General features: G+C 26.3%; 4 protein-coding genes across 4 annotated transcripts, besides 1 other annotated feature; 2 read left to right on the forward strand and 2 right to left on the reverse strand.

The window, feature by feature from the left end:
• Positions 1-140: 140 nt before the first annotated feature.
• EHI_134600 (uncharacterized protein) lies at positions 141-548 on the forward strand (the record flags this gene model as incomplete). Its single annotated transcript, XM_647772.1, has 1 exon — positions 141-548. One exon carries the CDS (start codon positions 141-143, stop codon positions 546-548), a length of 408 nt encoding a protein of 135 aa, XP_652864.1.
• Positions 549-552: 4 nt separating this feature from the next.
• Positions 553-5,334: a repeat region.
• A 1,823-nt stretch (positions 5,335-7,157) lies between these two features.
• On the reverse strand, positions 7,158-10,091 carry EHI_134610 (DEAD/DEAH box helicase, putative; the record flags this gene model as incomplete). The annotated part of the gene is made up of 1 exon (XM_647019.1): positions 7,158-10,091. One exon carries the CDS (start codon positions 10,089-10,091, stop codon positions 7,158-7,160), a length of 2,934 nt encoding a protein of 977 aa, XP_652111.1.
• A 230-nt stretch (positions 10,092-10,321) lies between these two features.
• EHI_134620 (uncharacterized protein) lies at positions 10,322-10,663 on the reverse strand (the record flags this gene model as incomplete). The annotated part of the gene is made up of 1 exon (XM_647020.1): positions 10,322-10,663. The coding sequence occupies one exon, from the start codon at positions 10,661-10,663 to the stop codon at positions 10,322-10,324; it is 342 nt and encodes a 113-aa protein (XP_652112.1).
• Positions 10,664-10,978: 315 nt separating this feature from the next.
• On the forward strand, positions 10,979-13,192 carry EHI_134630 (DnaJ domain containing protein; the record flags this gene model as incomplete). The annotated part of the gene is made up of 2 exons (XM_643807.2): positions 10,979-11,191; positions 11,246-13,192. The coding sequence occupies 2 exons, from the start codon at positions 10,979-10,981 to the stop codon at positions 13,190-13,192; spliced, it is 2,160 nt and encodes a 719-aa protein (XP_648899.2).
• Positions 13,193-13,327: the final 135 nt, after the last annotated feature.

Raw genomic sequence — 13,327 nt, forward strand, 5'->3', positions numbered from 1 at the left:
GGAATAAGGAAAAATATGAAAAGTCAAGAGAATAAAATAGTAAGAAAATGAACTATTAAGAATGAGACTTAAAAGAAATAAAAAAGACTTTGAAAAGAAAAATAAGAGAAAATTCATGGAAATGAAAAAGATCGTTGGAAATGTCCAAACCCTTCAATTATTTAAACTCAACTCAAGAATTAAAAAACACAATCAAAGAAGAAGTGGTAATGTCAGTCTTTAAACCAGTTGAAACGTCATTGTATGAAGTAACAATTTATAATGAGCCAACTGTTATACATTCTACTCCAAGTCCGATGATAGAAATGTCAGAAAGTCGAGTTATAAAAACACCAAAAATTGTTAAAGCAATTATGCCAAAGAAAGGAAAGGGAAAAAGATTTTGGAGTCCTGAAGAAAAGGCTTTTGCAATTGAGAAAGCAAAACTAATTGGATTGTCTAAAGCAGCACGAGTTCTTCAAAATGATTATTGTAATGTTTATGGTGATTTATCACCAAGTACTTTACAATATTGGGTTTCAAGAAATAAAGAAAGTGTTTCTCATTAAAAGTAAAGCAGTTAATTCAATGTTAATAGAATTATTTCTATTCTTCCTTCTTCATTTGTGACTAAATAAGTTTATACTTCTTCTAGTAATTCTACAGAGTATGTGTGGTTGTGATTGAAGCAGTATTCTATGACATCCATCATGTTTTTAATTACAATGTTTTTTACTTCTTTCTCGATGTCAATTTCAATTTTTAATTCTTTAATTAATTTATTACTTTCTTTATTCATTAATCCATTGATTGAGATTACTACTGGATTTATTTTGACATCTTTTAATTTTTCTATTTTCATTAGAATATTCTTTAATTCCTTATACTTATTTCTTTTCTTCCAATACACTCAATTAATATTGTGATCAGCCACAATAGTCATATCAAATAATAAACAAGTTTTATTCTTTTTATCTAATACATATATGTCTGGTATTTTGTGATATTGTCATTCACTTTTATGCATTATTTGTTTGTTCAATATCATTGTGATGTCTTTATATTTGAACATTGTTTCATATGGGGTTTTTATATTGATTATTTCCTGTATATTTTCTTATTAATCCCTCCCATATTATAATGCCTATATGGTCATGTTTTTCCATTTGTGATTTTTATGATAAATACAAGATAGTAGAATGTGTTCTACTGTAGCTATCTTGTCTTTACATATTGTGGAGTATTTCAATCTTTCATTTTTCATTATTTTTGATTTTTTATACCCACAAAATATTGCACCATCTTGCATTTTAGTTAAATGGAGAAATACATTCTTTTTAATATTGAATGACTTCCATGCTTTCACTGTAGTAATTTTATCTACTCCTTTTGACTCGAACCATCTTCTGAAGTGTCCGCTTATTTGATGGGACTTCCATTTTTTGATGTATTGGTCGGTCAATAATTTCTTTATTTCTACTACTACTTCTTTTTCTTTTTTATTTTCAATCCCTTCATTTATTATTTCTTCTATTTTTGTTTCTGGGATTTTATGACCTAGGGCTTTTTTAATTCTATTCCATATTCCCTTCTTACTGTACCATCTTTCTAATATGTTATTTCCTATTTCACATTCTCTGGTACAGTAGTACATCACTGTTCTAATTAATTCAATAACATATTCGTCCCTTATATTTATTAATCCTTCACCCATTTCTTCTTGAGGGACATACAACCTATCTTTGGAGTTTCCGGCACCAATGTATTTTGCCTTTCTTAAATATTTTCTTATCTCCAAATCAATTTTATCTAGGTCAGTGATTTTCCAATTTACAACTGATGCTGAATATCTGAAGATAGGGATTACTTCAGTGTTTATTCTAGTAATATATCTTCTATTACTACTTTCATCAGTGTTTATTTCTTCCATCTTCTGATTCATTTTTTCTTTGATGGATTTACAATTGAAGGTATCTTCAATTTCGTCGGACTGCCATATTCCTAAGTATTTATACAAGTCCTCACCTTCAATGATTGGGATGTTTTGCATTCCATTTGGTATTTCTTTAATGTTTTTTAATACCATTCCTGACTTTTTCTCATTCATTTCCATCCCTATTCCACTTATTATTTCCTTAATTTCATTGTGGATTATTCCCATTTCTTCACTACTTTCCGTCATTATTCTCAAATCATCCATATATAAAGTGTGATTTGCTTTTGGGAATTTCTCTTCGATGATTTGAGAAATTACATTCATCTGAATGATGAAGAGTAGAGGGGATAAGGAATCACCTTGTAAAATTCATTTATTTAATTTAATACATCCTAGATATTCATTAAATTTATAGCCGATGAATATCTTCCATCTAGTCATCATACTTTCAATCATGTTTATGATGACACCCTCTACATTAAAATATTTTAATGATTCAATTACCCATTCGTGGTTTACTGTGTCATATGCTTTTTTAATGTCATAATATGACTCCACATATTTTGGGTATTTTTCTTCTTTCTGCTGCTTCATCATATAACTATTAATTATTCCTTCTTTAGCAGCTAAAGATTGTAATTTACATCCCAATTGGTTGCTACTAATTTTAAATGATTCACAATTCATGTTAAGTCTTCTGTGAATCTTTTCTTTTAATATTGAGGTAAATACTTTCATAATTACATTTGTACAACTGATAGGACGATAATTAGTGACGTCGTTCATATCACTTTGTGGATTAATAAAGTTCTTCCACTTACCATGTCTAATGGGATGTTTTCGGGGAAGTTCAACCATTCATTAAAGATATTGAGAATGATTTCTCTTGATGATGACATCCTTTTCCAATAATACCCATATATAGTGTCTATTCCTGGTGCTTTCCAGTTACTTATTTTCATTATACTTAAATTTAATTCATTTATTGTTATAATGACACTATCATAATTGATATATCTTTCATTCCACGAGGTGATTTGTTTTATTTTCCAATTATCTTTATTTAATATCACCTGTGTTTCATATAACGATTTCCAATATTCTAAAGTAATATCGTTATTTGGGTATATTTCATTTTTTGGGTCTTTCTTCCTTATTCTAATTTTCTTGTTAGAATCAAACATGATTTTATTTGTATTGATTCTGACCCTTTCATCTTTATTAAATTTAATTCTTTCTTTGATCATTGTCATCATATATTTTAGGTATTTTATTCTTTCTAGTGCTTTAACTTTTATTCCTTCTTCATCATGTTCTTTTAATTTCATGATGCACTTTATTCTGTACCATTTCCTTCCCTTGACCAAATCTTCTAGTCTATTAATTTTCTTTAGTATTTCTTTTATTTCATCAAATTTATCTCTTATTATTTTATTTTGGAGATAGAGGTGCATAATCATTGAAATCCTCTTCATATCATCTTGCAGATCCTGCATTCTGCTTCCTGACCATACCCATCTATTATTAATTTCCGTTATTAGTCGGTCAGCTTCTTTTCTTTTCCAGTAGTAATTAATGTTTGCACATTTTTCTACTTTCATTTCTTTTACTTTATTGATGAGAGTGTTAAGGTATTCTTCATCAATTTCTGTAGAGTTATTCTTTAATATGATGTTTTTTATTATTGAATCACACTCTACTCTTCCTTCTATTATATCATTTACTTTCATTTTAATGTATCGTTTAATGTTTTCTTTTATTTTATGTGACATTTTAATATATTTAATATATTCTTTTTCAATATTGACATTGATGTTTGTCACTTTTATTATACTTTCTATTTGTTCCCATCTTAATTTCTTATATAATTTCTTATTTAACAAATTAATTCAAAACAATACATCACTTCAATTAATTTTCTATTTCTTTGTTTTGTTGTATTTCTTGTCTGACTATCATCTCTTGTTTTTTGACAATCAGTGCTTTGCTTTTCTCTTCGATTTCCACTACTGTCTTTTTCATAGGAGTAGTTTCGTTCATCTCCATCGTTCCCGATGATGCTTTCCTCAGTACTGGTTGTGTATTTATCACAAGTGTCATCGTTTTCTTCTTCTCTAATTCCTTCTGTGAAATAAAATTTTCAATATCATCTTGTTGCTTTGATATTATTTGTTTTTGTGTCTCATTTTCTTTTTGTGTGTTGTCTAATTCTTCTCTTGTTATTTCTGCAATTTCTTGGTTTTTAATTGCAATTTCTTGATATTCAGAGATTTGTTTTTCTTTATCTCTTATTTCTTTCTTTAATTCTTCAGTGTTTTTTTCTATCATTTCAATCTTCTTCTCTAGTGTGTTTGCATTTTGTTCTAGTATCTTGTTTCTCTTTTTCAACTTTTCAATTTCTTCTTTCATTCCTTCATTTTCTTTTTCTATCTTCTTTTTATTAGCTTGGATACTTCGGATTTTTTCTTCTTTGTTATTTACTTCTGTGATTTTCTTTCCTTCTATCTCATTTATTTTTCCTTGTAATTTTAAATTTCTTTCTTCTAATTTTTCATTTTCTTTCTTCATTTCTTCATAATTCGTTTGAATCTTTCTATTTTGTGTTTTCATTTCTGTAATTTCTTCTTCAAATTCTTTTTTAACTATTTCTTTTGCTTTTTTCATCATTTCTTCTGAAATCGCTTGTTCTTCTTCCATTTTTTGCTTGATATTCTTTAACTTTTTCTTTTAATTCAGTAATTTGATTTTTCAGAGCAATTATTTCTTCTTTTTCTTTTTCTTCTTCTATCTTTTCTTCTTTATTTTTTGTTTCTTCTTGTATTTTCATTATACTTTCTTTGCTATTTATTATTCTTGCTATTTTACATCTATCATTCATTTCTTTAATTGGGTTTTTGTTTTTAATTTCTGTTTCTATAGCCTTAATGTCTTTTTCCTCCCAATCTTTTGTTTTTTCTTTAAACTCTTCTTTCGTCTTTTCAATTATCTTTTTCTTTTTAATTGAATATACTTCTTGAAGAATATCATACCATCTTTTTCTTTTACCTTCATATTTTTTTAGTATTTCTTCGTATTCTCCTTCATTCCATTCACTTGTTATTCCTTTTATTCTTTCTTGTTTATCATTTATTGTTATTCATTTATATTTGTTATTTGTATAATCTTTATTGTCATTGTATTTACCTTGTTTTTTATTTGTTTTTCTTTGAGTCTTTTGTCTTCTAAACCCTTTTTCCTTGGTGTATCGTTTACCTTTATTGTTATAATTGTTATGCCATTTATTGCTATTGACATTTCTTTTTTTGTTGTATGACCTTAGATTTCTATGTCTTGTTTGCTTTTCTTTACAAGACCCTAAGGTTTTACACAATAGCCATGGCATTAAAATTTGTTGTATTTCCTGCATTGGAAAAGGATCTCGAAAGCAATAATGAAATAAATAAAATAACTACAAAAGATGTTATTGGATACAAAAAATACCAAATAAGTAGAATCATCTAATAAACAAAAAACTAAAAATGGTGTTTTATTGTTTAATTAATATATTCAAATTGATAATAAAGATATTCATAAATACAGAATGTTTTGAATAAATATACTAAATGAAATATAAAAATTTAGAATATAAATTAAATGAACAATCATTTCTTTACTCTTTATATCATTTTAAATAATCACTTCCTTAAATAATAAATATGTCATATATTTTTTTTTAAATTTCGTGTTTTGTGGTATTTGATTTAATTTAAATATTCTTGTTTCAAAATTTCATCTATTATTATTTTTATTTATTAACTCTATTTAAATTTCATCTCATCATAATTGATATGGTTATTATTTTTATCAATTAAACTCTTTGAATGTTTTTATAATTTATGGTGTAATGTTATATCAAAATAATAATAAAATAAATAACTGTTGTTAATTAGTTAACAAAGAATTATTAAATAGAATAATGTATATGAAATACAGAATGATAATGATGATATTTGACCACTTTATTGTTCTTTCATCTTTTGATTCAATATTTGTATCATCATCAAATAACAAATAGTCACAAAGTATCGCATCAAATATTTAATTTCTAATCATATTAGTCATATAATACAATGTTATGATGAAACTAATAACAAAATAGGAAAGAAAAATAAAGTAATGAACAAGTTAATAGATTCATAAATAAGAATTTAATACATTATACAATCACTAATAAAGAATGTTTAGTATGTATTGTGAAAGTTTATAATTTAATAAGTATAATTAGTATCTTATAATGATTTAATTGTAATTGTTATTCATTTTATAATGAAGGTATTGACTATCAAAAGATGAAAGTAATATTTTGTATTAAATGTTTTATGCTTATTAATAAAAAATAAATTGAATATGAAATGGATAGGGGTTAATATAAAATAAACAATGACTTGTTTTTGAATTAATGACAAGATATTACCTCAATTAATTAACATGTAATTCAATAAAACAATGAAAATCAATGAAAATGCATATCTTGCATAATAAACTACAAATTATTTGTAATAACAAATTAAAATATTGATATTCTAATATACCTAAGTTAGAAACAACTAGTGCAATATTTATAAAAACATATTGAATACACTAAAATAACCATTTCTCATTATTCATAAGTTCTACTTATTAACATATCTAATTCTCATAATTTTTATTATCAGTACAGTATTAAAAATGACTGTTCACGACTATTAAGTCAAAGTATTGTAATTATAGTCTTAACCAATTTGACGTAATGATAAAAAGAATAATAAATGAAATAAACAATATGTAAAACCATGAGCATATATATTGTTGTTAAGTAACATTTACAAAAGATCCATTCTTGATAATGAATATGTGCTATTAATTTGTATGTTAATGTTTGTCATATAATGAATAAAATAATTCAGGAAATAAAGGTACTTAAACACTGAGTTATGCTTTTATTGAACCAATATAATTTTCATTTGTTTGATTACTTTTGTCATCAGATAATTATCATCCATAGTTCAATTAAACTAATAAACAAGACTGAAACATCTTCTACTTTTTTTTGTTTCATTCTTCTTTTATCTCTTTTATATAAAGTAATTTGTATTGTTCTCTTTTCATTTTATTCAGTCTTCTGCTTTTTTGATATTATTTTACATTATCAATTCTCTTCACAATATGATAGTTCTTCATGATGTTCAAAAAGAATCAAAAATACAATTAAAAACTCAATCAATCAAATATAAAGAGAAGCAGCAAAAATAATATCTCTCTTAATCAATGTAACCCCTTCTTCAAACTTCTTTGCTAAGTCTGGATTTCCCATAAATTTACTTGCATCAGTCATTTGAACTAAAAGTTCTTCTAATCTTCTCATTCCACGAATAATACTTCCTTCAAATAAATCACTTCCTTGAATTAGTTGAGCAAAAGTCATTCCATCACACCATGACTCAACAATTGGTAACATTGTTGGTCTGAATTGTTCAATATACTTATTAACATTAATATTCAATCGACAATCTGCCATAATATTTGCAATACGTGTGGCATTAGTAATAATAAGAGCAAAACTTTCTTCTAAATCTTTTGGAGGTTGAACTTGTTCTTTTGGTTTTTCATCTAATACAAAACATCCTAATAAAGCAGTTGCTTGTTTTGCATTTAATGTACTAAATACTCCACTAAATAATAATTCTGTTAATAATAATTCATTTCCAGCAGAAAGTTCAGCAGCAACTCTTCCTTTAGTTTGAATGATATCATCTTCACTAACATATCCTAATCTTTTTAATACTCTTCTCATTCCTCTTAATTCATCTTTTAATATAACATCTTTTGATTGAACAACAGTAGACCTTAATACACTAATTTCTTCTCGAATATTTTCTCTTTCAACAAACATATCAAATTCTTTTCTAGTAATATCATCCCATTGAACTTGATTCCATCTTTCTTTTAATTCTTTAATTTTTTTTATTGATTCTATAACATTTTGATCATTAATTTTCATATCATTAATAGGATCTAATACAGGTAAGTTAAAGTCTGGATATTTCTTTTTAATTGCATTATTAATTTTAAATAAAAATGTGTCTAAATTGTCTCTAACATTATCTGGTAATCCTAATCTTAATGTAGATACTTCTGAAATACAATCAATATTAAATGATGTAATTCCTGCATTTCCTCCTTTTCCTAATTCTCCTGGAGTTGGTTGTAATGCTCCTTTCTTTAATGAAACAATAACACTAACTGTCCCAACTTTTCTTTTTCTATCTGCTAACACAGGTACCCAACCAAAATCAAATAACGTATTTTTATCTACAATATGAACTAACCTTCCATCAACTAAAAATGGTAATAAAACTGATTCTTTATAAATAGCTTCATGAATATTTTCATTATGTTGGTCAATAGCTAATTTAAGATGATATAATGGTTTAACAATATCTTCTTGTGTGAAAATATATGTTTTTTCTTTTTCTTCTAATTCTTTTAACTTCTTTTGTAATTCAGGTAATTTATTATTTGTTTGGAATTGTCTAAATGATTTAGAAATTAATCCTTCTGGATCTGCTGCTTCTAGTTTCATTAAATTTAAAAGCATATTATATCCTAAATAAAATGATGATGTTAATGGATCTGCTTTTCCAAAAATCATATTTTTTAATACTGTTGGTTCTATTTTTTGATCTACCATTAAAATAACTGTTCCTTGATCATCTTTTCCTCTTCTTCCAGCTCTTCCACTCATTTGAATATACTCTCCTGGTCTAAGATATCTCGTTTCTTTTCCATCATATTTTTTTACATTAGTAAATACAACAGTTCTTGCTGGCATATTTAATCCCATAGCAAATGTTTCTGTTGCAAATAAACATTTTATTAATCCTTCTTGGAATAATATTTCAACTGTTTCTTTCATTATAGGTAATAATCCTGAATGATGCATTCCTACTCCTTTTAATAATAATGGAAGAAGTTCTGTTATTTGTTCTAATTTCCTATCTTCTGCATTTAAACATTGAATAGCATTATTAAAGATTTTTGCAATTATAGTTTTTTCATCGTCTGAAGTTAAATCCATTCTATTACATGTTTTTGCCATTACTTCAAGTTCTTTTCTATTAAATGAAAAGACTATAACTGGTGCAAGATTATTTTTCATAACCATTGTTATAATTTTAATAACATCAGGTTTATTATTCATTTGTTTTGATGTTGTTTTAATCCCAACTGCATCAAGTCCAAGTGAAGTTAATGCTTTATTAAATCCTTCTTCTCTAAATTTACATTCTTTATCAACAACTAAATAAATTCCATTTCCTCCTGCTGGAAAAAGATAATGACATAATGGAGTTGGTCTGTAGTCTGTATAAACAACATGACATGCTTGTTTATGAATATTGGCTATCCAACTTGCAAATTCAAATGCATTTGGTATTGTTGCAGATAAAAATACATAATGTACAGTATCTGGTAATAAAATAATTGATTCTTCCCAAACAACTCCTCGTTCTTTATCTCTCATATAATGAACTTCATCAAATATAACCCATGCTACTTCTCTCATAACATCATTCCCTCTATATAACATATTTCTAAGAATTTCTGTTGTCATAACAAGACATGATGCTTCTTCATTAATAGTAATATCTCCAGTTATTAATCCAACATCTGTGAATTGCTCTTGAAGGTCTCTATATTTTTGATTAGATAATGCTTTAATAGGTGATGTATAAATTACTCTTTGATTATTTTTTAATGCACTAGCAATTGCATATTCTGCAACTGCAGTCTTTCCTGCTGAAGTGTGTGCACTAACTAAAACACTTTCATTTTGACCAATACATGATACTGAAAGTCTTTGAAAATCATCTAATGTAAATGGATATGTTTTAGCTGGTTCTGTTGGATATTGTGGATTTAGAGTTTGTTCTGTTGCTACTTGTCCATCTGGGACTGCAACTTCATGAGTACATCCTTGGTATTGTGCTTCAAGAATAGGTGTAGACTCTGGTCTTGGTAATAAATCTTTGTATTTATCTTCAATAATTTTTCTTCGTTTCATTAGATATTCATTAATTTCTTCTTCTTCTTTAGCCTCATCTTTATTTTGAGTTTCTGGTTGAAGAAAGTCAAACATATCATCGACATTAGAAGTCATGTTTTTACAAATTAAACCAAGTAGTTGATAGTTTATTGAATAAATAGGGTTTAAATTCCTTTGTATTATCTTTTTGTTTTGACACTTTCTTTAAATTATGTTATTGAAAAAAAAAAAGAAAGTAAAAAAGTAAAATGAATTAAAATAACTTTTATCTTTCCTCACTTATCAAAGAAAAAATTATACAAAACAGATTTGATTTTATGATTAGTTTAAAAAGGAAAGAACGTTCAAATTATTTCCACTGGATTAAATTCATCACTATCAAATGTATTTGTTGTTGGTTTTGGTGGAAAATGAGAATATGCTAATTGATGACTTCTAATAGGTGGTGGCTCTTCTTCTTCAATATCAATACTATTTAATTTATTTTTAATATTAATTAATCCTGGGTTTTCTGACCTATTTGGAGAGTCAGTAAATACTTGTGGTATTTCAGAATCACCAACTGATTGAGCTTGTTTCTTTTGATTATATTGAAGTGTTGTTTCACTAACAGATAATCGTTTTGAATTGATTACAAGATTTTTTGAGACTGAGACTGGTCCATTTTCCAATCCACTTTTATTCATCCTTTAGATTTTTAGATTTTTTTTTTGATTATTTTCAAAATAAAGATCTTTTTCTTGTTATTGTAGATTAGTTTTTGCTTTAAAAACAAGTTTTTTCTTTCTACTACCATTTTATTCTTTAATGAATATTAAAGTAACAAAGGATTTTAGTATAAACCCAACAATTTAAAATATCATTTTAATGTTAAATAATTCTATAATTGATAATTGAAAAAGAGATATGAAGAAAAGAAAGCGTGATAATTATAATAAACTTAATGATATTTCAAATTATAATATAAAATAATAAAACTTTAAAATAATTAATTCTTTGATATGGTTGAAGAGAAGCTTCAATTCGATGATCAAATGTTTTTAATTTTCATAACAGGATTTATTGGAATAATTATATTAATTTGGGCATTATATTATCTGCGTAAACAAAGAACCATTCCTACAACTTTTCCATGTCAATGTTCTAAATGTCAAGAGAAAAGAAAAAGAATGATAATAAAAAATCACAAAATTACCTCATCAACAATCTTTCAAGTTTGTTATTCAGTATATTAAGACATAGGATTATAATAACTCACAATATTATAGTTTATCATTATTGGTATTTTATCATATGTTTTTATTCATAATATAATTAAAATTAATTCATCAAATATTATTGCACCACAACCAACTTTTGATCCTTATATCATTTTAGGTATTTCATCTACATCAACTGATAAAGAAATTAGAAGTGCTTATCGTAAATTATCATTAAAATATCATCCAGACAAAAATAAAGAAGAAGGTGCTGAAGAAATGTTTATTCAAGTAACAAAAGCATATGAAACATTAACTGATCCATCTAAACTAAAAGCATGGAAAGAAACAGGAAGAGAAGAAGATGATAAAATAGAAACAAAAGGAATAGGACTTCCAATCTTTCTTACTTTAGAGAAGAATAGAAAACTTATATTAGGGTTTTATATAATTATCATAGTAATTGTTTTTCCTGTAAGTGTATGGTTAATGGTTAAAAAATGCAATAAGAAAGATAATAATAATTTAACAATTGAAACTAATGCTATATTTATGCAATTAATCAATTCTAATTTAAATTTCCCTTCAATGATTGAAGTTGTATCATTGGCAAATGAAGTAAGAGAAGTGGTTGTTATTCGTCCAAATGATAAAAACTTTTTACCAGTTATTCAAAAGAAAATAAAAGAAGAATTTATAAAGAAACCAACTTATAATGTTCCTGAAGCTGTTAAAGCACAAATATTAATTGGAGCACATTTGTCTAGATTACATGAAGAGCTTCCAAGTTATCTTAGAGATGATTTAGATTCTATACTTGAAGTTATTCCAACTGTACTTCATGGAATGGTATCTGTAATGATGGGAAAGAAAAATTTAAATGGAATTTGGCAATGTATTAGATTAAATGCTATGATTACTCAAGCATGTGGAGAGAATGATGATTTCTTACAGTTACCAGACTTTAATGAAGGTGGAAAAGTCTTTGGAAAGAATATGACATTTGAACGTATCACAAAGATGACTCCAGAAGAGCGAATGAATTTAATTAATGAAAAGATTGATAGTATTGAAGTAGAAAAACAACATAAGGTTATTGAACCAAAAAAACAACGAAGTGAAGTTAAGAAAAGAAATATAGAAAGTATGAAAGAAAGAGTTAAAAGAGCATTAGATGAAAAAGCCATTAAAGAAGGAAAAAAACCAAAATTTAATACTAAAGATACTGATGAACATAAAACAAAAGAGATACAAGAAAATATTGAGAAACATGAAAATAGTATTGAAGAAAATATTAAGCCTAATGACAATCAATTAGTTAATGAAAGAAGAAAACAAATTATTAACTTCTTTAATTATTATCCTACTAATATCACATTTATTGTTAGAGCAATGAGCAATACTGGAACAAGAAAAGTAATTGCAGGAGTGCCTATTCTTGTTACTATTAATGGATATCGTTATCCTAGAAACGAAAATGGTGAAATTGTCCCACAATGGAAGAGTAAATTAGATGATATTCTTAATAGAGAAAAAGAAGAATTACCAGATGAACCAGATGATGCTGAAGAACTTCTCAAAAGTACTAAAGAAGATTTTGATAAAGAAGAAGATGAAATTGATCCAGAAATTCCAGATGTGGAAATTGTTCATGAACCACCAAAAGATGTTTATGTTCATAACCCATATTGTCCTAATACCAGATTAGAGCGTTGGTGGTTTATTATTACTGATGTAAGAAATCAATTTGTTCTTAATGCTACACACGGATATATTCCTATTTCTGAATTGCCATTTATCACAAAAATTTATCTTCCTTCTCCTAAAGAAGAAGGGTCATATGTTGTATTATTACATATTATTTGTGACTCATATCTTCATTGCGAATGGGCATATCCAATTAAATTTACTGTAATTCCTCGTCCTGTTAGAAAGAACAATAACCCACAACAAACAAATCAAAATGAAGAAGAAGAAATGAGTGAAGAAGAAGAAGAAGAAGAAAGTGATGATTAATTAATTACAATATGTCATTTTCCAATTATTTTTCGATTATTTTTTTGTCTCAACTCATCAATATCATGACGTATGTCGTTAATAGTTTTAGTGAAAACAATTGATTTAGTTCATAAACTAAGGAAGTTGTTTTCA

Source organism: Entamoeba histolytica, genomic scaffold (genome assembly GCF_000208925.1).
Source record: "Entamoeba histolytica HM-1:IMSS scf_1104750518367 genomic scaffold, whole genome shotgun sequence".
Classification (NCBI taxonomy): domain Eukaryota; phylum Evosea; order Mastigamoebida; family Endamoebidae; genus Entamoeba; species Entamoeba histolytica.